The following is a 25,378-nucleotide window of genomic DNA, read 5'->3' as shown; positions in this document are numbered from 1 at the left end:
TTTAGTCACTTACTTATTGTGTTATGAATTTATTAATTCAATTATTTAACTACTTGTGATATTTATTCATTGATGTATCTCGTGTTACCTGTTTTCTGGGTTTGGTCAGCAAACTGAGCCATGATTGGTTGTTGTTAACTATTTCCTGAGCGCAGGTTATGTCATCATCAGTCGACAGCAAGTGGAAACATTATTTTTTGAATTAAAGGTATTAATTGTTCATGAAAAATAAAGACGTTATCACATAATTCGACAAAATATTATCTTCTTACTGTTGAAAATGTCTCAATGGGTCTTTTAAGGGTCCTTGATTAGCTTGAAAGGCCAAAGGCCCTATCATGTACGTGTAAGAAAAAAAAGTAAAGACGCAAAACTATCCTGATTTTGCATGCGATATTACATCCAATGCTGACGTCATTGATCACTGAGCGATCAAACATTCGGTGACGAAGTGCACGCCTTCTTCGTTGGAAGCTTGCAGTGCACAATTTTGGCCACCGAGGGCAGCAACGCGTAGCGTCACGAGAATACGCAGGGCAAGTAAACCGTAGAAGAAAAGAAGAAAACGAAGAAGACGTAAACCACTGAAGAAGAAGCGGGTTGGAAGCGAAAGAAGAAGAAAACAATCGTAAGGACGTTCTTGCGAATAAACCAAAGAAGCTGTTGGGACGGGACGTTAAGGTCCAAGTTAGTGTCGCGTCAGGTAAGAGTCACCCGGACCGACGCGTGGCCCAAATCGTGCCTGGCCGAACCGACAGTGGTCCGTGTGTGCGCCGTGCTGCGGACAAAACCGACATGACGTCACGTAGGAGCGCAAATGCAGCTTTTCTTCGTGGCGAAACCACCAGAACATTCTCTTTCACGTGCCCCTCATACTTAAAAAAAAGAAAAGAAAAAGAGACTTATTTGGTGTGCGCTCGGCTAATCCAAATGAGCATTTGGTTGAAGTGAATTTGAGCTAACATGTTGACGAACGACGTCAGAACCCAAAAGCCAGAAAAAGTCAAGCAAGTGCAGCTTGAACAACAACACCGTTGACGTGTTCATGATGTTGACGGAGCTAAATCACTTGAGCTCGACTTCCTCAAGGCCCCAACTCGACTTTTTGCACACCCACGCATGGGGGCGGGGGTTTGGGGCGAACAGTGTGAGAGTGTTATTTCTCAAGCTGGTACGCAGAATTTGCTTTTGTCTTACACTCGCACGATTCGATGCGAAGTGGCGTGTTGCCTGTCGTGGCAAAATATCCACGTTGAAAGCTTCTAAACTGGGGGGAAAACAAACAAACAGGCCCTGCTTTTATCCAACTTGGTACCTGTGTTGCTAAAGCCCACCTGCTATAAACTCGCATGCCGAAATGCAAAAAGGTGATACCTGTGAATAGAGTGTTTTCTCGTTTTTCCGCTGGGGTTCGGTTCCAAAACATACCCGCACCGCAATAAATGAAATCCGCAAAGTAGTTAGTAGTTTGACATTTGTTATAAACGTTTTAAGGCTCTAAGACCCCTCACCACATAGTTGTTATTTTGTTATCTGTTCATTTTTCCTTTTGGACAAATCATTGAGACAGTTTACAACATATATTAGTTACACCCGAAAAGAAAAATGGCTGACGGGATGAAGCTGTCAAATCAAATCAAAATAACGATCAACCCGCTCAGGTCGTCTTTCTTAAGTTGCTGCTGAAATGTCCTTCAGGACGCGTTCTTGAAAATGCGCAGAATTCTCGCGGGATTTGTGAGTTCACAAACTCCAGAGAGAATTCATCTTCTCCCGCTTGCCAAAGTGCTCGTTTGTTGGACGGAGCGCGCTGAGCATCGTCTCGCAGCCCAAATTGTCATCGCCTTTCCAATTGGTTCAGTTGTGCAGCCCCAACGCACAGTAAGAGTCGCTTGCGTGTACACGCGCCCGGCGGCCATTTTGTGACACGCCGCATGTGCTCTTGACCTTGTCCTCAGCGAGCATGGCGGGCGAGCGGCGCAACGGCAACCTGCTGGTCCAGATCGGCCCGCGGCTGCAGGCGTATCCCGAGGAGCTGATCCGCCAGCGCCGCACCCGCGACGGCCAGACCGAGTACCTGATTCGCTGGTGCCTCGTCGAGATGGGCGATGGCTCGGCCTCCGGGGCCGGCAACTCCGGCGGGACCGGTGGCGGTTCTGGGTCGGGCGGCTCCGGCGGCTCCTCGTCCGGGGACGTGAAAGCCAAGAACGTCCTGATGTGGATGTCCACAGATGACGTGTACGCCAACTGCCCCGCCCTGCCGGGCCAGCGGAAAGCAGACGCCCAGCGCCCCCTGCGGCCGCAGGAGAAGCCCAACGGCGGCGGCGGTGGCGGCGGCGGCGAGGTGGAGGGGACCTTCGACGAGGTGGAGCTGCTGGACATGGAGGAGGACGTGAAGAACCTGGTGCGCCGCGCCAGGAAGCAGATGGCCAAGAAGAGCGAGCTGTCGGTCAGCATCACGCACACCATCCACGTGCTGAGCGCCTACGCCGGCATCGGCTCGCTGGCGGCCGTCTTCAAGGAGACGGGCGCCCTGGACCTGCTGATGGAGCTGCTGTGCAGCAAGGAGACGCAGACCCGACGCAGCGCCAGCAAGATGCTCCGAGCGTTGGCGTCACACGACGCGGGTAAGGTCACGTGGCCGAACGTGCGCACTTGCCCTCGCTCACCTTTAGGGACGGTCGCAAATGTCAGCGCCGCGTCGTCGTCTCACTTTGATCTGCAAAATGCAACATTTGCTTTCAATGCTGCGTGTGCTAATTGCACACATTTTGGGCAAGAAAAGTTTTTCCAATCCGACGTGGGCACAAATATTGCGCAACCAGGCTATGCAAATGACCGTTTTTGAAATATTTGCGGAAATACAAATATAAAGATGAGGTATTTGCTAGAGAAGAAGCTGTTGCAAATGTGCTCCGAAAAGGAGCTTCCGATCGGACTGCGGGAGTCCAACGGCATCGTTTGTTTCTCAACAAAAAAGCGCTCATGAATGGACTTGACAATGACAAACCTTTTCCTTTATTAAAGGGAAGGACTGTTTTTGTTTTGTTTGGTTCATAAAGGAAATAATGAAGCTAAGCTTCTCAAATTTTGCCATAATATATGAAATAGCACTAATATGAAACCATAATGTCATTTGAAAAATGATTGGAAATGTTCGGTCTTGGTTGCCGGCTGATATGCCCAAAAAATACCCCCCCCCCCCCCCCCAGTCATTCAGGATGATTTCAATTTGAAATGATTTCAAGTTAATAAACCCAACAAACATTTATTTAAAGGTTACATTTTTTCTAAAAGAATTCCTGTGGCATTCCGCCACGTGTGCAAAATGACAACTCACAAAAACATTTGGATGTAACAGTAGCTTTGAATAATACAGAAAGAAGACAAAAGGCGATTTCACCATATAGCACATTTTCAACGATTTGATTCTTTTTAAAAAGCCGACGTATTGATTGGCCCGCCCTAGTTGCCACGGTAACAGGGCTCAAAGATTGATGCGATTTTACTACCGACGCTATTTGTAAGGAATAGCGGATGGATTTAGCCGAGCCTTGCTGTGCGCCGACCTGCAAATGACGTGGACGTGGGCGTGTCCTCCTCAGGAAGTCGAGCGCACGTGTTGCTGTCGCTGAGCCAGCAGGACGGCATCGAGCAGCACATGGATTTCGACAACCGCTACACGCTGCTGGAGCTGTTTGCCGAAACCACGTCCTCGGAGGAGCACGGCATCTCCTTCGAAGGCGTCCATCTGCCGCAGGTCAGCGCTTCCCCGCGTTCTTGTCATCATCAGCGCCGCGCTCAAAGAAGAGGAAATTGATTTAAGCAAAAGAAGAAGAAAAAAAAGGATGCATGTATGTTCAACTTGGATTGAGAGCCACTCATGAGTGAGAACATGATCACGGCTGTGCCTGACAATGACAAAAAAAAGGATTCTTTTGGTAATGATTGAAATCACAATTATTCGAAAGGTCATTTTATTTTTTGAGTACAAAATAAGAAAATATTTAAGCGCGCCCGCCTCCCAAGTGCTGAGAGATGGAGTCCGGGCTTTGGCGTTCCTGGGTGGAGTTTGCATGTTCTCCTGTGTGGATTTTTATTGAAACAAATACAATTGTTTGAAAAACTATAATTATGTAAGTGCCAAACTAAATGGACCAAATGACTTATTTATTTATTTAATTTTTTTAAAGCAAATGTAAAAAATTCAAGTATGGTTTCCTTGTATGAACAAAGATAGCACATTTACTTGCTATACGCTTGTAAATTGCATTAGGACGTTGTAACATTTCAAAAGATCTCTCAAGTGCAAATTTTGGCTTCAAGTATGCTCACTGCCGTATTAGACGTTGTAAAATGAATACGGTTTTAACCATTTAGACAAAAGTGCAACTTGTTCAAGCAAGGCTTAGCAGCATTCATTTTTGGTTGATTGTGGCGGCCCCACATGGACAAAAGCGGTAGTTTTACCTTGAATGAAGACCACATTTCCCAGAAGGACCAGCGCATAGCGATTGGATTGAAATACATTTCTCTCTGCAGTGGCTGTGTGAACAATGTATAGTTGCCATGAGGTCATTCAAATATTGGAATTGGGGGGGTTAGATCACCAAATGATTCCCGAGCGCAACCCCTGCTGCTCACCGCTCCCTCGGGGGAGGGCTCAAATGCGGAGAATGAATTTTGCCTCACTTAGTTGGATGTGACAATCGGTCAGTAACAGCAGACGTCGGTTTTACTTCTTCTCAACACACAAACAGCTGCACGTTCGTATTTTGTGTGTGGCAGAGTTCGCACCATCCACCTCAAAGTTGTTTAGTGCAAGTGAAAACGATACGAAACGACCTCCTCAGGACACACGTTTCATTCATCTGCCTGCTGATCAATGTTTCCTCAGCACTTCTAAAAATATGAATTGAAGGTTCAAAAAGTATTTAGTGTTACTTACAAAAATAATCAAAGGAAACCCAAAAAGTGCATTTGAATAGAGTACAGCAATTGATTCCATTTCGTCAGCATTTGCTGTAGCTTGGCGTCAGGTGGCGAACGCGGCGAACGTGGCGAACGCGGCGAACGTGGCGAACGTGGCGAACGCGGCGAACGTGGCGAACGCGGCGAACGTGGCGAACGCGACGAACGTGGCGAACGCGACGAACGCTGATTGTGCTGTGGTTGTTGCGCAGATTCCCGGGAAGCTGCTCTTTTCCCTGGTCAAGCGTTACCTGTGCGTGACGTCGCTGATGGACAAACTCAACACGGTGGGCGCCGACGCCGCCTCTGACAGGCAGGAAAGCGGGAGCTCCCCCGGCGCTGCCTCGTCCTCAACGGCGCAGCTGCGCATGCAGTGCGAGTTTGACTTGGCCATGGCCATGGCCAACCTGATCTCGGAGCTGGTGCGAGTCATGGGCTGGGACCGCAAGCAGCCCTGCGGCGCCGCCTGGCCGCCCGGAAGAGGCGCCGATCGGGAGGACGCAACGGCGCCTGCCCTCAGGTCCATCTTCCAGCCTCGGTTCAGCGGCCTGCCCGTCGCCCGCGCCGCCAGTCCTCCCGCTGCCGCCGCCGCCGCCGCCGCCGTCCCCAAGACCAAGGTGGGAAACGGCTACAAAACGCGCAGCGACTTCGCCAGCCGCTCGGCGTACGTGGAGTACGTGCAGGACCACCTGAAGGGCGGCATGGCGGTCCGCATGCTGGAGGACTACGAGGAAGTCAGCGCCGGAGACGAAGGAGAATTCCGGTACTGCAACGACGGATCGCCGCCCGTTCAGGTGACAGCGAGTGGCGTACGCTGCAAAATTCACAAAATCCGGCCGGCTCAACCAAATCGGACTTGGTGACACTTTTGAATGCAATCCTTCACTTACGTGTGTTGGCCTTTTTCCAAATGATCTCCTCCAGGTTTGGAATTGTGGAACAAATCCAACGGCCTTCACCGCAGCCACTGCTTTTCTTTTTTCTTTTTCTTCTTTTTTCACCGCAGCCACTGCTTTTTTTTCTTCTTCTTTTTTCACCGCAGCCACTGCTTTTTTCTCTTCTTTTTTCTCTTCTTTTTTTTCTTCTTTTTTCACCGCAGCCACTGCTTTTTTTCTTTCTTTTTTTCTTTCTTTTTTTTCTTCTTTTTTCACCGCAGCCACTGCTTTTTTTCTTTCTTTTTTTTCTCTTCTTTTTTCACCGCAGCCACTGCTTTTTTCTCTTCTTTTTTCTCTTCTTTTTTTTCTTCTTTTTTCACCGCAGCCACTGCTTTTTTCTCTTCTTTTTTCTCTTCTTTTTTTTCTTCTTTTTTCACCGCAGCCACTGCTTTTTTTCTTCTTTTTTCTCTCCTTTTTTTTCTTCTTTTTTCACCGCAGCCACTGCTTTTTTCTCTTCTTTTTTTTCTTCTTTTTTCACCGCAGCCACTGCTTTTTTTCTTTCTTTTTTTTCTCTTCTTTTTTCACCGCAGCCACTGCTTTTTTCTCTTCTTTTTTCTCTTCTTTTTTTTCTTCTTTTTTCTCTCCTTTTTTTTTCTTCTTTTTTCACCGCAGCCACTGCTGACGACAACAAACGTCGCTTTGCTTCTTGACGCGCCCGCCGCCCGATCCAATACGTTTTCTATTGATAGATGGGATGCACTTTGATATTATCACCCAGGCCTAACATTTAATACTCAACATTTTGAGTTTCATCCATTTTAATTGTTGATCCTTTTGCATGTCCATAAGGAATGACTTGAACACAATTTAAAGCCCGTTAAATATTGAGTTTGATTTTATACTCAAGTCAACTTTATTTCAGAACAACTATAGCTTCATACAAAGTGCCGTAGATGACGTAAAAATCTGACATTTAAAAAAACAAAGGAATAAGATAAAGACCCCACTGGAGAGACTCTGGTGGGAGGTTATTCCCAAAACTGGGACTGGCCAGGGAAAAGGCGCATGTGGGAATTCCGCTGGCTGACAAAAGAAAAAGAGCGCATGAGCTTGAAAATGATCCTTTTCACAGGAGGTGCGCGTGTGTGCAGGTGTACTGGAACGCCCTGTGCAGGACTTACTGGGTCCACTGGCACATGCTGGAGATTGTTGCCAACGCCGGCGCCAATGGGCCGGACGATAAGGACGCCATGGACAAGGCCTCGTCCCTCACCAAGACCATCAGGCTGGCGGCAGGTAGGAAACGCCGGACGTTGACGCGTCTTCCCCTCTTGCTGTTCTGGTGCCGTCAGCGGCCGCAACATCTTCCCGCCTCCTCCTTCATGTGGTCGCCGTCCCTCATTTTGTTGTGCCGATGCTTGCGGCGCCTCAGCCAGCCAGAGCATCTTCTCCAAGCCTCCGGGTGGCCTCTACTCGCTGCCCTACCTGTGCGAGCGTCACGGGGGGGCCCAAACCCAGGCCCAAGCCCAGGCGGCGCTGACCCGTGCCGAGTGGTGGGAGGTCCTCTTCTTCGTCAAGAAGCTGGAAGCCGCAGCGCAGCGGGAGATCATCCGCCTCTTGAGACACAACCTTGACAAACAGGTGCGCACACGCACACACTTTGAAGGTCGTCCTCCCGATGTCCTCGTGCGCAATAGGCAGGCCCGAAACTTTTTTGTCCTTGGCCCCTTGCGTCGTCAATTTCTGCCGTCCCGGCTCCTCGTATCCACGATGATCCAAATGTCGTTGATTTTCTTTTGTCCGTGGGATATTTTGACTGCGGAAATTTGGCGCTTTTGTACATTTGGCGCCCGCCTGTGAAAGAAGCTTTGACTCGGTACTCTGCGTCCGTCTCAGGAGGCCGGGACGGACGACTCTGCGCTGGTGGGCCTGACGGTGCCGGCAGACGTGGCCAGGAAGCTGGTCCACTACCTGAAGCAGCACCTGCCGCCGTCCTGCCTGGACGAGCTGCTGTGCTCGCACGCCTTCGCCAGACACCACTTGAGGCCCGGAGGAGGCGGGGACGTGCGCGAGCCGGCGCCGGCCGAGGACCGCGCTTCCTGCGCGTCATCTTCTTCCGGGATGGCCTCCTTCTCCAAGAGAGCCAAGAAGGAACTTCCCGCCAACTGGACCTGCGCCGGCTCCGACGCGGACGTGGAGAGTGAGCTTCCCGCGGAGGATTGCGGACAATATCCCGACGGGCTGGAGGAGATGATGAAGGGTCGCTATTCCGCTTTTTTTCTTCTTGTTGTTGATCAGTATTATTTATTCAGCAGTCTTCCCGAGTCAACATGTCGTCATCATCATCGTCTTTCGAAAATGATTATTATTATTATTATCATCATTGTGTGTGTGTGTGTGTACGCCTGCGAGTTCGTGCTCTTTAATTCACCTCAAAGCTGTCGCTAATTGAAAAATCAGCCAATAACGTGCTTTTCGTCAAACTTGCCAATACCGGAGTGACAAAGTTGGAGTGGCGTGAATTTTCCCGTTTGTTTGGCCTGATTTGTGGCAATTACGCCGACCAAGAGGCATGGCCCGGTTTTTGCTTCTATTTGGTAAAGAATGAATGAAACAAGCATTTGCTATTCGCCAAGTAAGCGTCTGTCCGTCTCGCTAGCGTGCTCGTTTGCGCTGTAGTCCAACGGCTGCAAATGTTTGCTATTGGTTTCAGCGCTCGCCATGTTTTTCAGTTTTTGGAAGTGATGCTTTTATCGGGGAAAAAGTTTTCCGCTTGCATCATTGGAATGTCATGTTTGTCTCCTGCGTGCGCAGTTTTTAACGACCCTCGCGTCCTGGGCAAGAAGACGGTGCTGGAGAAGGTGGGCGAGGTGGTGGACATGGTGAAGAAAGGAGGCTCCCGGTCATGGGACCCGCTGCAGGCCCTGGCCGGCGTCATCTTCCTCAGCAGGCTGCTGGAGGACACGACCACGCAGGAGAAGAACTCCTCCAGGAGCGACTCAGCCCAGAGCGCGCAGTGAGAGCCGCCGGACGCCTTTGGACCGTCGGCACGCGCTCGCCGTCTTGACGTTGCGGTGTCGTGCTGGCGCAGGGACAAAGTTGTCAAGCTGCTGGTGGAGCTGCTGGGCTCGCCGCACCCGAACATGCCCGCCTGCGCGCTGAGGCTGATCTACTCGCTCATGCTGCGATACGAGTGGAGGGTCCCCTTCGCCATCGAGGGCGGCGTCAAGGCCGTCCTGGTGTGCATGCAGAAGATGGCCAACGGCGCGCATGTGCAGCAGCTGGCGCTGGCGGTTAGCACGCACGCACGCACGCACGCACGCACGCACGCACGCACGCACACACGTCTTGAAACATGTGATCCCTGACACTTTACGCCAGGGGTCCCCAAATCGTTCCCTGCGAGGGCCACATAACACTTCGCTTCTCTGCTGGGGGGCCGCGGTCAGTTTGTAACAGAAAAAAAGATTGCGGGGGCGCCCGAACGTAAACCTTTCTTGTTTTCTAGAAAGCAACACGTAAGCAAATATTAACAAGCCCTTCCAGGATCTTCACAGAAAAAAAGTCCGTGGAACGTGAACTTTCGGTTCTATCTTAACAGGTAAAAGTTGAACTTAGTTGTGAAAGCAGAAACCTCTCTTTACTCAAAAGATGAATATGAACATAATATCTTTAAAAAGCTTTAAGTTCCATTTGGCTTGTAAGCGCCATCGCTTGCCACTCAAAGCAAGCAAGCGATGCCGACATGAAGCACAAAATATTTTCACTCAGTGGCCACTTGGCACGACTCCGCTTGGTTTTGTGTTTTCTGACTTGCTCGTTGTTGTTTTTTGTCTTCTTGAACCCTCATTTGTATTTGCAAGGTGACATGAAAGGTGCCTGTCAATAATAAATAAAAAAACGGACAAGCACAGACTCCCGTGCGCCAACAATCAGCCAGAAAACAAGGATGGGGTGTGGCCATTTTGCATTTGGATTGACAAGCTCCCGATGGCCACGACTCACGGCGAGCAATTCAACATGCAGCCAAGCCTGTGCTCTGATTGGCTGCCACCCACGTCACTCACCGCGGCCGCACTGTCGTCCTCAGACGCTGAAGGTCCTGACGGGGGCCAGTAAGTACGAGCCGTGCGGCAACGGCGGCGTGCCCCCCCTCTCCGAGTCGGGCGCTCAGATGATGCTGGAGATCTTCGCCAGCATCGGCTCGGCCACGCCCGAAGGCTCCAAAGGCCCGCTGGCCGCCGTCCCCGCCGCCCTTGACCTCATGCTGAGGACGCCAGGGTAAGTAAGGGTGTGCTTTGCGCCGCGCTTCGCTTTGCGCACGCGTCTCGCCTTGATGCTGGAGTAACACGATAGCGCCTCGTCAGCTGCACGGCGGCGGTGCGCAACGGCCTGATGGTCATCGTGACGCTGGTGTCCAACCACAAGACTTTGGCCTCGCAGCTGGTGTCCTGCGGCGTCAAGGCGGTCCTGGAGAAATGTCTGCTTATGTCCCAGAACGAGACCATGCTGGCCATCATCGCCCTCAACCACATCTTTATGGCGCAGAAGCTGGAGAACAAAGGTAAGCCGCCAGCGCCGGCCCGCCTTCGCCGCGCTGACCAAGTCCGTCTCTTCTCTGCCCGCTCGCCAACGTCAACCTTCGTCTTCCAACAACATGACAGGAGTTGCCAAAAATGTCAGGGTGGTCCACTTGGACTTGTGCGCCGAAATCAGGGACTGGGCAACTGCCGGCCCGGCCCGTCACCACCGCCATGAAGCGCAATCGGTGGCCGAGAGAGGATGCGGAGGGGGGAGGGGAGAGCAAGATGAGAAAAAGAAGATCACATTTATGTAGAAGACGAAGAGTCGTGAGCTCGGCAAATTTGTCGCTCGCTGAATTTGGGCCTTTGCCGAGGTTGCTGCCGCCATCCAGGCAGCGCGCACGAGCCGGCGCCTTTTGCAGCGGACGAGGCGCTTGTCGAGCGTCACCAAGGTTTGGAATCTGCTGCCGAGCGTGGAGCGGCTGCAGATGAGACGGGTTCAAATGAGACGGGCTGAGTGCAAAAGAAAGCAAGCCCTTCAATCTCACGGCCAGACAACAATCATGTCCATTCCAAAATGACTGGCACGGGAACTCAACCTTCAAGCAAACTCAACATTTTTGTGCAACAAAAGTTCACTTAGTGTTTTTTTTTGTTTTGTTTTTTTAACTGCTCTTCCTACTCGAGAAAGGAATTGAATTGATTTGTTCCGCACTTTTGTGGAGGCCTTTGACGTGCCGGTTGCATGTTTGTAACCAATTCCACAAAGATGCGCCCTTGGCTGTCTTTGTCCCGAACCCTGACCGACCTCCGTCCACGTGTCCTCAGATCCTCCGGAGCAGCTGAACCTGAAGGACGCTCAGCTGCAGAAGCTGCTGATGAGTCTGAAGGGCAGGACGGCCACGGCCAAAGAAGTCGTCCACACGCTGGAGCAGCTGCTGTGCCAGTCGGCGTCTCAGCTGGAGGGCTTGCGTTGCCAGGTCGCCGGCGCCGCCCGGCAAGACGGCCTTTGGCTCCGGCCGCTGCTTACTTGTGTTGCGCTCGCCGCGTGTCCGCAGGTCTCTCAGAGTCAGGACATGTTTCAGGACCTCCTGCATCTGATGGAGCCGCTGCGAGCGGACCGCACTGTCCAGCTGGCCATCCTCAGGTACTCCACCTTCGCGCCACGCTCCTCCCGTGCGCTGACCGGCCGCTCTCGCTCCCGCCAGGATCCTCAACAAGTTGCTGGACAGCTACCAGGAGGACGCGCTGCCCTGGCACCACAGCATCAAGCCCTGCCTGGCGTCCATCAGCGCGTTCATCGGCGACAAAGAGGTGAGGCCAGCGTGCGTCCGCCAGCGTGCGCGCGCGTCCGCCAGCGTGCGCGTGCGTCCGCCAGCGTGCGCGCGCGTCCACCAGCGTGCCTGGCCCAAGCTGAGCCGAAGCTGACCGTCCGCCGGCAGGTTGTCCAGCAGCTGGTATCGTTCCTGTATCGCGTGACCTGCGTCAATAAGGACTACGCCGTGGTCATGTGCCGGCTGGGCACCAAAGAGGTTCTGATCAAGGCTCAGGACAAACACGGCGCCGGCCTCACCGCCGTGGGCGAGCTGAGGGACGTGGTGGGCGATTGTGACAAGTACGCCAGCCTCTACAACAACATGACCACCAGCGTGCTCGCCGGGTGCATCCAGGTACGTCCGCAGCAACCGGCAACCTCGTGTTTCCTCTGCAACAAATTCCTGACCAACAATTGATGACGCAACTGCTGGACTGCTCTTCCGCTCCGTAATCGTCCATTTTTCTCCACTTATAATTTGCACTCGTGGATTATACGCAGCGCCAAAATTCAAAGCCTTTTTTTCTCCCTACGTTACGCGTTCATGTTGCCCACTTGCTGCTAAAAATGCAAATATGATCAGCATTGGTTGGGATTTCTTGTGTTGTTAAGATGCCCGACCTTATTTGGGCAACTTCCCGCTGACAGACTTTGAGAAGCCCTCCCTGGGAAATTTCGGCCCCTTTGGATGGTGGATATTTTGAACTGAACAATCAGCGTAACGCATGATGAGAAAGAAACAGAGCAGAATTCCTCCGGCATTATTTCTCAAAAATGACTTTTTTTCTCATCACGTTGCTAATTGTCGTGCTTTGGGAGTCAAAAAGCGACTTTTGTCATTTCTCTCAATAATGTTGATCTTGAGCTGAAAAGCTGCGCTGAGCCGAAGTGCAGCGCCACCCGCAGGGACGTGTTGGTCGTGGCAGTCGCTTAGCAAGCGGAATTGAGAGCAGCCGGCATTGCAGCCGGCATTGCAGCCGGCATTGCAGCCGCTGACCGTGTTGTGCCGTCAGATGGTGCTGGGCCAAATCGAGGAGCATCGGCGCAGCCACGAGCCCGTCAACATTCCCTTCTTTGACGTCTTCCTCAGGAATCTATGCCAAGGTCAGCACTGCCTTCTTTTCGTCTCTTTTCATCAATAACGCTCACTCAATTTCCTTTGCAAATCATCCAAAGAAATAATGATAGCAGTTTTTGCATTATTGCCGCTTAGCATTTCAACGCTTTCTTAGACAAAATATGTTTCAAATCAAATCGATTTCTACAGCCCAAAAGAGTCTCTCCAAGGGCTTCACTCAGCCACAGACCAACAGGGAGGTCGTGGGTTCAATCCCCTACCGGGTCATACCAAAGGTTCAAAAAATGGGACCCATTTGCCTCCCTGCTTGGCAGCATTAAGGCTTGCAATTGGGTGAGGGTTCGATTGGCAAATGATTCCCGAGCGCGGCTCACTGCTTCCTCGGGGGAGGGCTCAAATTTCGCCACACTTAAATGGGTTTGGCAATCAGTGGTACCTTAACCTTAAAAAACACCCCTTTAAGCTTCACCGCAGCAGGGCAAGAAAAAAAAAAACATCAGGGGGGGAAATAAGAAACCTTGGGAAATGTGGAAATCCTCCTTCAGGATGGCCAGGCTGCAATGGCTGACAATTGACACATTATGTGGTGCTAAACTAAAGCATGTTAACTCAAATAGTGCCAGAGTCTATTTAAGTCATTTGCTCCCAAAAACGTATGAAGATGTTCTATTTGAAATGCTTTAAGTGTCCCAAAGACGTATTTATACGTTAATAGTTTTTTTATGCTAGAGTATACAGAAAGAAGGCTTTGATGCCGCCTCCCAGCGGCAAAAAAACGGTTGAAGAAATGGTAGCTATTACACAAACGGCCAGCAGGTTGCAGCAGAGCCAAAGAGATGAATCAGGGCCTAGTTGAAAAAAAGATTTGTGAATAATGATGAAACTCAGCTAGATTCTAATGCTAATGGCTGCAAAACGGAAACCGATAGAAATATACTTTTTTTTCCTGATGAAAGAAGAGACTCTAATCTTTCTTTTGGTAGGTTCCATGTTTTATAGCAACAGAACACAATTTTGTGTGGGCCTTGCAAAATCAGTCCAAATTCGGGAGTGAAGGGGATTGCTTCAGTGAAAATGGCTGCCAGTGAGTAAGTTAGTAGTGCAAGAAGACGCCATCAGGCAAGTGAGTCCTCATCCAAACCAGGCCCAGTTGATGGATGCAGAAATCACCATGGCAACAACAGCAAGGTGACGTTCTGGTTCAGGTCTTGTCACACGTCACTGTTGCGGTTCACAAAGGTCCGAAAGTTTGATTTTGCAAGATGCTACCTCCATTTTTGTATCTGCAGGATTTTTCACCTCGGTTCCCCCAAAAATGACACATTTCCAAATGGTCCGATGACGGAGCCCGATTGTGAGCTGTGGTTTTGCAGACAGCAAATGAAATGCATTTGTTCTTTCTGGACCGAATTGTCAACACGTCGCAACAAATGCGGCCCATTAATTAATGTGACTGCGAATGAGAACGACTTGGTCTGATTTCTGTTTGTTTGTGACGGGATGTGCTCTTTTTTTTGTTTTTGTCTCGAGCGTTCTGCAACAAGCATCTCTGCCCAAATCAATAAGGGTGCGAATGGACGACATTGTATTGATTTTTTCAAACCATGTGGAAATTGTCGTCTCGTCAGGCTCCAGCGTGGAGCTGAAGGAGGACAAATGTTGGGAGAAGGTGGAGGTGTCGTCCAATCACCATCGAGCCAACAAACTCAGCGACAAGAACATGAAAACTTACTGGGAGTCCAACGGGCCCACCGGCTCCCACTTCATCAACATCTTCATGCACAGGGGTGTCGTCATCAGGTCACATGACATCCTCGCTTTTGCTGCCGGTGTCGTTACATTTGCAAACGTGGGCGTGCGTGTTGACGTGCGTGTTGGCGTGCGTGTTGGCGTGCGTGTTGACGTGCGTGTTGACGTGCGTGTTGACGTGCGTGTTGGCGTGCGTGTTGACGTGCGTGTTGACGTGCGTGTTGGCGTGCGTGTTGGCGTGCGTGTTGGCGTGCGTGTTGACGTGCGTGTTGACGTGCGTGTTGACGTGCGTGTTGACGTGCGTGTTGACGTGCGTGTTGACGTGCGTGCAGGCAGCTGGCCGTCCTGGTGACCAGCGAGGACTCCAGCTACATGCCGGCCCGGATCCTGGTTCTGGGCGGAGACGATCCAGGAAACATTAGCACCGAACTCAACACGGTGACCAACACCCTTTTCACACACACACACACACACACACACACACACACACATCAGTCCCCCCCCCCCCCCCCCCCCCCCCGTCCACACTGACACTGATTTCTGCGTGCGCGTAGGTGAATGTGACGACGTCAGCCAGTCGGGTGGTTCTGCTGGAAAACATGAACAGGTTCTGGTCCATCATTCAGATCCGCATCAAGAGATGCCAACAGGTCGGTCCATCTTCGATTTCAGGCCGCCTCCCAGATGGGCAGAAAGGGACGGCTCGGTCCATTTTGGAGACGATTTGATGCTACTTTTGACGACATGCTTCCTTCAATGTCCGCTTTGAAGTCCTTTGGCGGGAAGGACGGGGAGAGTCGAGCAAGCGCTGGGCTTCCCGACTGCGGATTTTCACAATTAACTTGTCAACCAATTTGTCGTCTGGTTCAGGAAAGAAGCCAATTTTGAAGAACTTGTGATTTGACTTTTGCTACAGTGGGGCGCGAGATAGTTGCCCAAAATGTCGAAACTGAAAAAAAGGTCGCTTTGTCGTGAGTATGGAATGAACGCATGATTCCAAACGCATTTTCTGAGTTCGGAATGCGTCATTCCTTCCCACTCCTCAATCGCTACAAAGCTTTTTTGACCAAACTGTCGATCTCCGCCGTATCAACGAATTCCTTTCCGATGCGAGCGAAGGATTCTCACGGCTGCGCAATCATTCTCTCGATCCCAAATGACTTGATTGCATTTCTGTTTTTTTGCCATACTTGCAAATACCAAAACATGAAGCAAAAAGTTAACACGTTGGACGTTTGTTAACGTCGCAAATGCAGCTCGTCCTCAATTTAGGAACAAAACGGCTTCCGAGAGGTTGTTTGTAAGTTCTCAAAAATTTGTTTTGAAATAAAAAAAATTTAATTTATTTTTTTTTATTATATACCTTATATATACTTTTGAGTCCGATTGAATTGATTTGGAAGCTGAAGAGATATCGTACGTTTTGCTACTACGCCGATTAAAAAAGACGAATATCCTGCAGGAAAGCGTCGTCATGTCCTCCCATTTTGATGTTAATATCCGGCGCATGAAGCGTGCGTGCGCCACACGTGACTCCAGGCTGTGCCGTTCATCGCCGGACTTCGAGGTCGTTGACATGCGCAAATGGCGGCGGCGAGGCGCTAACGTACAATGCTGTACCGTAATGTATGATGTGGCGCGCACTTGAATATGAAGTTGCACGCAAAATGCAGCTTTTATGGACTTCAGTCAGCCTTTGTTGGTATCAGCGAACGTTCCTAACGAGAGGACTTTCTGTACTCTACGTTTTGTTTCAAAGTCAAAAGAGATTGCGTGGGAAAACGTCTGTTTGCATTTCCCTGAATAAGGATTGAGATCTTTTGAGGTGTAATTGTAAGTTTGTCATAGCGTCCGAAATGCTTGCTCGAAAGCCTTTTTGGATCTTTTGCTTCATGGCAATGGCGACGCAAAATCTTTGCCGTTGATGTGATGTGTGCCGCAGGGCGGGATCGACACCCGGGTTCACGGCTTTGAGGTGGTGGGGCCCAAGAACACCTTCTGGCCCGTGTTCAAAGAGCAGCTGTGCTGTCGGACCTTCCTCTTCTACAGCACCAAAGCGCACTCGTGGTCTCAGGAGGTGGCCGACGACAAGACGCGGCTGCTGCAGCTCTTCAACAAGTAGCCCCGCCTCCCGCCGTCACGCGCCCGAGCGGCGGCGCTCTCGGCAGGCGGCGCGCTCACTCTGCTTGTGTGCTTTTGTCAGGTTGAACAGCGCTCTCAGGCACGAGCAGATGTTTGCCGACCGCTTCCTGCCGGACGCCGAAGCGGCTGAAGCCTTGGGTCGCACCTGCTGGGAGGCGCTGGTCACGCCCATCGTGCGCGCCATCACCTCGTCGGGTTTGTGAACGCCGTCGGTTGCCGTCTGCTGGGAAATCTGGCCGGGCTGCCCGAAGCCCTTCGCAATCGGTTGCTTGAGGAATGAAAAGCTTTCGATTGCCGCAGCAATCGTCGTTTCGTGCTCACGACAACGAAACGGTCCGTCCACAAATGTTGCCGTCAGTTGCCGAGTGGCAAGAAAGCAAATCGTTCTTTTTCATAAAGCCAACTGTAATTCTCAAAGGGCCATTTGACTTTCCTGCTGCTGCACGGACAGACGGCAGGAAATAAAAATAAAAAAAGGTTTGAAAAAAGGCAAAAACAACATTTTCACCATGATTGGAGTTAGCTTTAGGAACAGATGTACCGTCGTTTCAGTGAAGGTTTTTAAAAAAATAATAATAATAATTTGATTGTGTAATGGAAATCTTTATTCAGTCTTAGTTTGAATTGTTTTCTTTTGGTTACCAATAATTGAACGTTGGTGGTGATCGAGTGCGTGCATTTCCCAAGAAGGAAACCAAGCAAAGCCGACGTTTGGCTAAGGCCACCCGAAAAACGCTGATCCAGCGCCGTCCTGAATATTTGCAGCAGCTTCTTTTTTTCCATTCCGTGAAGGCTTGAAATGAATCCCGTCGCAGTTTGGCGTGCGCGAAGATTGTTGGCTTTTGTTTCTCTCGCCAGAATGTTGCGGCTCCAGCCCGCTGTCATGGCTGCTCAGTGAGTACCTGGACAAGTCGGACTTTGCCCACCACCGCTGCAAAAGCAGGGCGGCCATCTTTAACTCCCACGTCAGACGCCTGACGCACCTCCTGGTGCACGTGGACGCCGGCCCGGCCAACCAGGACCACGTCGGACCTCCCGTCAAGTCCCGTGAGTCCGGCAAGACCCGCTTGGGTCCAACACAAATCGCCACCAATCAACTGTTTGGAAATCCTTCCTGCAGAAGGCAAAGAGGCCAAGAACAAAGACGGCGCACCGGCCCCTTCGTCGTCAGTCAAGCCTCGAGCGAAGAGCAGCAGCATCGCAGACATCGCCCTCTGCTGGCAGGAGGTGGTACAGCAGCAGGTGAGAGGCGGCTTTGCCGGTTGGTCGTGGCGAGCCAACAAGCAGCCGGCTCTTCAAAATGTGTGTTGTTCAGGTGAAGGGCTTCCTGGAAGGCAGCTGCGAGCGCGGCGACCTTGTGGAGCGTTACCGGGCCTTGTACGTGCGTCTGAAGAAGGCCACGGAGGAACTGTTTGGCCAGCAGACGGCCTTCATCCTGGCCCTGCGACACGGTTTCTCCGCCGCCTTACTGCAGCTGTCCATCCTCAGAGCCATGCACGTAAGTCCAGCTTGGCCTCAGCCGCAATTTGACCCCGCAGCAGTTGACACGCTGACGCTGGCGCGCAGGTGAGCGAGCGCTTCGCTCAGTACGTGGACCAGATGTTGCAGGGCAGCGGCTCGGCTTTCGGCAGCGCCGAAACTCTGGAGAGGCTTCAGCAGTTTTTGGAGCCCATGCTCTTCCTGTCGGGCTTGGAGCTGGCCAACACCTTTGAGCACTTCTACAGGTGAAGTGGGCGGGCCGGCGCTGGGCGGGCCGGCGCTGGGCGGGCCGCCTCGCTCTCTAACGGCCGGCGTGTGCGCAGGTACTACCTGGCTGACCGGCTGCTGGCGCACACCAACGTGTGGTTGGAAGCTTTCGTGGTGGAGCAGCTGGGCTCGTGCTTCCCCAACCGCTTCCCTCAGCAGATGTTGAAGAACCTCAGCGAGTCGTCCGACCTGCAGAGTGACTTCCACCTGTACCGCCTGCAGCAACTGGACCACGCGCTGCACGGCCGGCAGGTCGGCCCGACCGTCGGCGCCGGGCTCCTCTCGGCCGGCTCGGTATCGCCTGACTTTGTCTTGTCCGCTGGCAGATGGACGAAGAGGAGTGTGAAGAGTCGGAGAGGGAGAACGAGCAGGAGATGGACATCCGAGTCCTGCTTCTGTCTCCTCGCTGCTGGACCGTCTCGTCCCTCTGCTTCGTGGACGACCCGTCGCGACGATTCCCGCCACAGCTGTGCTCCTACCTTGCGCAGTTTGCGCACTTCTACTGCCACGGTGAGCGCACGCCAACCCTGCCACTTCATCAACCCTGCCACTTCATCAACCCTGCCACTTCATCAACCCTGCCACTTCATTTGCCGTCATGGGATTTGTGCTTGAAATGTTGTCGTTCCCAAACGAGTTTGGATGGTTGAAATGTTGACGCTCGTAGGCCAGTCGGCGTCTGCTGGAAATCGGGGAAAGCCTGGAGGTCTCCAGTGGACGTGGCTGGGTCACGCCCACCTGCAGTTTGGCTCTTTGTCGCTTCACGTGTCCACGCTGCAGATGTTCATCCTGCTGCAATTTAACACACAGGAGGTAGCGCACGCGCACGCACGCATGCACGCACGCACGCAGATTGTAACACAAGTGCTGGTCTGCAGGAAGTGGGTGTGGCCTCTGTTTTGGAAGGGTGTGGCCTATCAAAAGAGGTGGTACTTCACGCTCTGCAGCCTCTGATAGAAGACGGAGGACCGCTCGGCTGCAGCCATCCGCAAGACCCCTGCCAAGGTCTCACACACACACACACATCATTTATCACATCATATAGTACATATATATATATCCTTGTGAGGACATCCGTTGACATAATGCATTTTTAGGCCCTTACCTTAACTTGAATCAAAAAAAATTGGAACCTAATAGAGTTCAAGACAAATGCATTTATTTTCAAAGTCCAAACAAATATTCTCCTAAAAAATGTTCTGTATAAGAGAAGGAACTTACAACATGAGAGGAAAGATGACCAAAAAAAAAGGACGACTCTAAAAAGCACGTGTATGACCAGAGCCGCAGTTGTTGGACGTACGGGATGGCCTCGAATCTGATTTGGAAACTTGTATGAATTTGTGGCAATTCAAAAAGGTTTTTATGCGCTTGGATGGACGAGAGCGGACGGAAATGACGTCTGCCTCGCGGTGTGCTTTCAGGCGTGCTGCGGCTGAAGCGCCACGCGGCCCGCGGCCCGTCCACACGTGTGGAGCTTCAGCCCCGACAGACGTACTTGAATGTGGACAAAGACGCCACCGCCGCGCTGGAAACCAAAAGGAACTTCATCTACTGCCTGATCGTCAACATCCTCAAGCGGGAGAAGGAGATGCACATCGACAACCTGGTCTTCAAGGTCACGCGCTCGCTGGCGTCCCTCTCGCCACGCGTGCCCACGCTCGCTTGACGCGCCGTCTTGCCTCCCCGCAGGTTCTCCATTCGTGTCACAAGCGGGAAGCGGGCCGGTCTTCGGCTTCTGCTCACGGTTCCGGTCCGGGTGGCTTCAGCTGCAGCACGGGCGACGTTCTGTCCTGCATCATGCACGTGATGAGCAAAGGTTGCGTGCGCCGCAACCCGGAGCAGCCGCACGTGGTCGAGTTCCTCCCCGAGGACCCGTCCACGCCGCAGAAGGGCCACGCGCACCTCTCCTTTGCCACCTCCGACGGCAGCCGCACCAGGTCAGCAAAGTTTTAAACCCTTGACACTCGTTAACAAGCGCACGTTGACATCCATCAGCCCTTCTCGATTTGGGGGCCGCGTTGCAATGTCGGGGGCTGCGCGTGCCACCCCACCCACAAAAAAAGTGCAATTGCACATCCACTACAGTAGGTGGCAGTGGCACTCATTGTCTGAGTGCCGAAGGGTATTCGCTCCTCTGCAGAGCTGCACGTCTAGCAGTTTTATCATCAAAAGCGTACTTATGGTGGTGGCGGAGGGTTAAGGGTTAAAGGTTAAAGGGCCAACGATTGTCACGGCCACCTAAGGGGGCTGAAATTGGTTTTCCGCATTTGAGACATCTACTGAGGGAGCGGTGAGCAGCAGCAGGGGCTTGCGCCCGCTCGCTCGGGGGTCATTTTGGTGATGGAACCCCCCGATTGCAACCCGGAATGCTGAGAGTCAGGCAGGAGGCAAACGGCTTCCGTTTTTATAGTCCCTGGTGTGACCCGCCGGGGATTGAACCCACGACCTCCCAGTCTCAGGGCGGACACTCCAGCAGTATCACACTTAACAAATTGGAGAAGCGCCGCCATCAAGACAAGAATGTGAAAATGTGTTTGATGTTTCAGCTCCCCGGCGCTCCCCGGCGTGTTTTTGGACGGCGCGGCGGTGGACTGCGCGCTCTTCTCCAGCGGCCGCAGCATGACGCCGGAGGAAGTGTCTCAGCTGATGCGCACCACCGTCCAGCAGGTGTGGACAAAATGGCGGCCGAGGCTGCGTATGTTGTCCTTTGCCGCACACTTTCCAAGCCGCCCGCCCTCCTTCCGCAGGTGGCGTCCACTCTGAGCGTGGACCCGGACCGGGCCGAGCACCTTCTGGTCCACTGCGGCTGGAACGCCGACCTCCTGGTGCGGCGCTACACGGACGACCCCGACGGCGTGGTGGCGGCGGCCGGATTGGAATGCGCGGACCCCCAGCCAGCGCCCGGCCCCGAATCCACGTGCCCCGTGTGCCTGGCCCCCCGCGGCGCCGCCCCCGACCCGCCGCCCTCGCTCAGCTGCAGGCACTACTGCTGCAGGGTCAGAAGGCGCCCGCCCGGCGTGCCGGTCTGTGCGTGTGCGTGACTGCGCTGTGCTTGCGTTGCAGTCGTGCTGGCGGGAGTACCTGAGCGCTCGCATCGAGCAGAACCTGGTGACCAACTGCGACTGCCCCATACCCGACTGCCGGGCCCAGCCCACGTCCCGTTTCTTCCTCAACATCGTCACCGACAAGGACACGCTTGCCAAGGTGCGCCGCATCTTCGCTCGTGTTCGATCGGCGTGCAAATCGTTTTCAGCTCATCAATGACTTGACGAGGAGCGTCTTGAGCAACGTTTGTTTTTCAATCTCGCGCGGCGATGCAAAAATGGAACGCGACACTGCAGCTGTTCAACGTTTCACTGTCGGCGTGTCCTCGTGAAAATGTCACATTGATTGTGGCTTCATGCATCTCACTTTATAGCGAGCAAACTTTTGTTTTCACTTTTTCACGTGTAGCCGCAAACGGCGAGATTCGTTGTTGCTTTTTTAAAATGTTGGATGCGTGACGGCCGCAACAATGGCTGAGCTCGTTTCCAACGTGTCCAAATATTCGGTCCCAAATGCCGTTTGGAGTCTTGCCGCTTCCATGTTGACACGCAACCTTGGACTCTTTTGGCCTTCTAGTACGAGAAGGCGCGTCTGCGAGGCTTCGTGGAGTCGTGCTCCAACCTGACCTGGTGCACCAACCCGCAGGGCTGCGATCAGATCCTGTGCAAGGAGAACATGGGCAGCATGGGGACCTGCTCCAAGTGCTGCTGGTCCTCCTGCTTCAGCTGCAACTTCCCCGAGGTGGCCGCACGCCGCGCCGGCCCCGCCCACGCGCGCGCCGCGCCGGCCTGCTGACGCATGCTCCTCCTTCCTGCCCCGCAGGCGCACTATCCGGCCAGCTGCAGTCACATGTCGCAGTGGATGGACGACGGCGGCTTCTACGAGGGCATGAGCGCCGAAGCGCAGAGCAAACATCTGGCCAAGCTCATCTCCAAGCGCTGCCCCAGCTGCCAAGCGCAGATCGAGAAGAACGAGGGCTGCCTCCAGTGCGTGAGACCTCCGTCCGGCGGTCCGTCCGGCGGTCCGTCCGGCCGCCGCTTAGCGTAGCCGCTTAGCTTCTGCTGACGTGCCTGCCTGCGTCCGCAGCATGACCTGCGCCAAGTGTAACCACGGCTTCTGCTGGCGCTGCCTCAAAGCGTGGAAGCCCACCCACAAGGACTACTACAACTGTGCCGCCATGGTGCGTACACACACGCACACACGTCTCATCGTCCACCTGCACACACCTGATGGACAGCGCGGTGTTGCAGGTGAGTAAAGTGGCGCGACATGAGAAGAAGTTTCAGGATGTAAACGAGAGGTGCACCTTCCAGCACCAGGCCAAGGTACGAGCCGTGCAATCCCTCCCGCACGCTTGGGAAGGACTTGGCGCCGTGCTAGGGCTCCGCCTCTTTTTGCCCTCAGGACTTTGCCGTCAACCTGGAGAAGAAGGTGTCGTCCATCAATGAAGCGCTGCAGATGAAGTCGCTCACCTTCGTCATTGACGCCTGCAAGATCCTGGCTCATGCTCGCAAGGTGAGGCCGTCGTCACATGACGCCCAAAAAGATTGGCGGGCGCCATCATTGCCGTCGTGTGGTGGCGCTTCCCGGTGGCGCTTCCCGGTGGCGCGTCCCGGTTGGCGCTTCCCGGTGGCGCTTCCCGGTGGCGCGTCCCGGTGGCGCGTCCCGGTGGCGCTTCCCGGTGGCGCTTCCCCGTGGCGCTTCCCGGTGGCGCTTCCTGGTGGCGCTTCCCGGTGGCGCTTCCCGGTGGCGCTTCCCGGTGGCGCTTCCCGGTGGCGCTTCCCGGTGGCGCTTCCCGGTGGCGCTTCCCGGTGGCGCTCGGGAAACCTTCAAAATCAACTCCTTCGTTTTCTGAACACTTTTGTATCGAGCGACTTCCAGGCAAAAACAAAACAAAAGTATGTTGATCAAAAAAATCGAATGAAACAATCGATGGAAAGCGCACAAAAACAAAACAAGCGTCCGACTGCTCGTCAGTCCCGAAAAAATGAGTTGAATAACAAGCAGGTGCAGATGAGGACGAGTGGTCGGCACATTTAGTTTTCGGTTGCGTGCTGATCCGTGTCCACGTGGCGTCCCGCAGGTTCTGGCCTACTCGTGCGTCTACGCCTTCTACAACCAGGATGGCGACAAGATGGACGTGATGGAGCAGCAGACGGACGCTTTGGACCTGCACACCAACGCGCTGCAGATCCTGCTGGGTGAGTGTGGCCTGCCCAGCGCGCGCGCGTGCGTCGACGTCATCACTTCCTGTCCGTCCGTCCGTCCGTCCGTCAGAGGGGACGCTGCTGCAGTGTAGCGACCTGGCCTCCTGCATCCGTCTGCTGAAAGCCGAACACATCAACACGGGCCTGGAACTGATGCGCCGCATCCTGGAACGCTTGCTCGCCATCCTGCAGCATTCCACGCAGGTGGGCCCAATCGGACCTTTGCTTTCTTTTCTTGTCCTCGTGAGCTTGATGCGATTTCTGCCGCGTGGCCTTCAGGACTTCCGCGTGGGCTTTCGGGCCCAAAGCGTCCAGCTCGCCGAGAGCGCGCGCACGTCGGACGTGGCCAACCGCGACAACGCGGCCGCCAAAGCGTGAGTAGCGGCCGCCGCGCTTCCGTTGGAGCCGCCCGGGAGCCGCCCCCTCACTGGCGCTTTTCTTTCCAGCTCCGAGTCCGACTCCAGAGACGCGGACAACAACAACCGCGCCGACGAGGACGACGAGTACGATAACGACTACGTGCCCGAGTGGCACGACGACTACGACGATTACGACGACGAAGAGTTCGACGAGGACGACTTCTTCTCGGACGACGACAGCTCCAACCTGGAGGGGGACTTTGGCCCCTTCAACTGACCCAGGCGGGCCGCTCGGGAAGACACACGCTCGCTCGCACCTTTGCAGGCCCATTTGGCGAGTGGCGGTCGGAGCGCTAATGAGGCCCAAAGAACCAGAGGTTCCCCGCAGGAGGCGGTCTTGACGCGCCGTCTCTGCTTTTGCGCTGTTTGGTTTTGTTTTGTTTTATTTCTGTGGTTTAGTCCTCATCCAGTTAACTTTAACGTTTTGCGTTGATGTCCTTGCACTGGGTTTGTTGCCTCTGCGCACAAACGACATGTTCGGTCGTCTCTGCTTTCTTTGTCAGAGCTCAAAATCAATAAAAAGCTTCCACAACTTGCATTGTTCATTTCTCTCTCACGCGCTTGAACTACTCGCACCTTTCTCATGTATGTTCAACTGCACTGTTGTGATTGTCGTCATGAAACTATCTGAGAATTTTCTTTCGGGCTTCGCAGTTGCATCAACGTGATTTTGCACGCGGGTCTGGCAAGCACGAGAGCCTTCAAAGTGTGCCCAACGGATGCCACAGACTGCAGCGTAGGATGCGAGTGTGTAGGAGGAGTCTGGTGGCGGTGAGGAAGACAAAGACGGCAAAGGCAGAGCAGAGGACGAAATGGTGGAAGCTGAAAAAGCAAGCGTGTTGTATGACTTTCAGGAAGGAGTTGAGACGGACTCTGGATGGTCAGGAGGCGCTTCCAGAGGACTGGACAACGGCAGCAAATGTGATCAGGGAGACAGGACAGTCCTTGGTGTGACATCTGGAAGGAAAGGAGATACGGAGACTTGATGGTGGAGGTGCAGAAGTGGATCCAGAGAAAGTAGCCAAGAAGAAGTGGGACACTGAGAGGACTGAAGAAAGGAGTACAGGGAAATGCAGCGTAAGGTGAGAAGTGGCAAAAGCCAAACGAGGCTTACGATGACTTGTATGCTCGGTTGGACAGGAAGGAGGGACAGACTGATCTATACTGGTTGGCAAGGCAAAGAGACAGAGATGGGAAGGACGTGCAACAGCTTCGGGTAATAAAGAAGTCAAATAAAAAGTGGACGTTATGTCTTGCTTTGAAGACACTCTTTCTCTTTTCGCTCAGTTCCTTAGACCCCAATAT

General features: G+C 53.1%; 1 protein-coding gene across 2 annotated transcripts; it reads left to right on the top strand.

Moving 5' to 3' along the window:
- The first annotated feature begins 540 nt into the window (after window positions 1-540).
- On the top strand, window positions 541-24,609 carry cul9 (cullin 9). Of its 2 annotated transcripts, XM_077581836.1 has the most exons (43): window positions 541-703; window positions 1,959-2,627; window positions 3,606-3,760; window positions 5,184-5,765; window positions 6,998-7,142; window positions 7,279-7,487; window positions 7,743-8,106; window positions 8,661-8,862; window positions 8,938-9,139; window positions 9,937-10,127; window positions 10,214-10,410; window positions 11,198-11,349; window positions 11,428-11,516; window positions 11,578-11,683; window positions 11,812-12,039; window positions 12,698-12,788; window positions 14,391-14,562; window positions 14,844-14,949; window positions 15,066-15,161; window positions 16,454-16,629; window positions 16,715-16,848; window positions 17,512-17,700; window positions 17,774-17,895; window positions 17,969-18,151; window positions 18,220-18,377; window positions 18,456-18,651; window positions 18,726-18,909; window positions 19,067-19,212; window positions 19,278-19,404; window positions 19,824-20,017; window positions 20,092-20,339; window positions 20,949-21,069; window positions 21,150-21,398; window positions 21,466-21,606; window positions 22,024-22,188; window positions 22,270-22,433; window positions 22,534-22,627; window positions 22,698-22,772; window positions 22,852-22,962; window positions 23,531-23,648; window positions 23,725-23,858; window positions 23,934-24,028; window positions 24,101-24,609. In XM_077581836.1, exons 2-43 carry the CDS (start codon window positions 1,964-1,966, stop codon window positions 24,288-24,290), a joined length of 7,665 nt encoding a protein of 2,554 aa, XP_077437962.1. In that variant the 5' UTR covers window positions 541-703; window positions 1,959-1,963; the 3' UTR covers window positions 24,291-24,609. The 2 variants fall into 2 exon arrangements, with proteins under 2 accessions (XP_077437962.1, XP_077437963.1); XM_077581837.1 differs by lacking the exons at window positions 541-703; window positions 1,959-2,627; window positions 3,606-3,760 and having other exon boundaries at window positions 5,643-5,765; window positions 6,979-7,142.
- The last annotated feature ends 769 nt before the right edge of the window (window positions 24,610-25,378 follow it).

Source organism: Vanacampus margaritifer, chromosome 12 (assembly GCF_051991255.1).
Source record: "Vanacampus margaritifer isolate UIUO_Vmar chromosome 12, RoL_Vmar_1.0, whole genome shotgun sequence".
NCBI lineage: Eukaryota > Metazoa > Chordata > Actinopteri > Syngnathiformes > Syngnathidae > Vanacampus > Vanacampus margaritifer.
This window is presented reverse-complemented; position numbering and strand designations above follow the sequence as displayed.

What these genes read in the sequence shown, in the direction of transcription:
- cul9 (XM_077581836.1), top strand. Translation starts at nt 1,964, where the DNA reads ATGGCGGGCGAGCGGCGCAACGGCAACCTGCTGGTCCAGATCGGCCCG. An exon ending in GCAGAAGCTGGAGAACAAAG is followed by an intron (nt 10,411 to 11,197) that starts GTAAGCCGCCAG and finishes ACGTGTCCTCAG; the next exon opens with ATCCTCCGGAGCAGCTGAAC. An exon ending in CGTTCATCGGCGACAAAGAG is followed by an intron (nt 11,684 to 11,811) that starts GTGAGGCCAGCG and finishes GTCCGCCGGCAG; the next exon opens with GTTGTCCAGCAGCTGGTATC.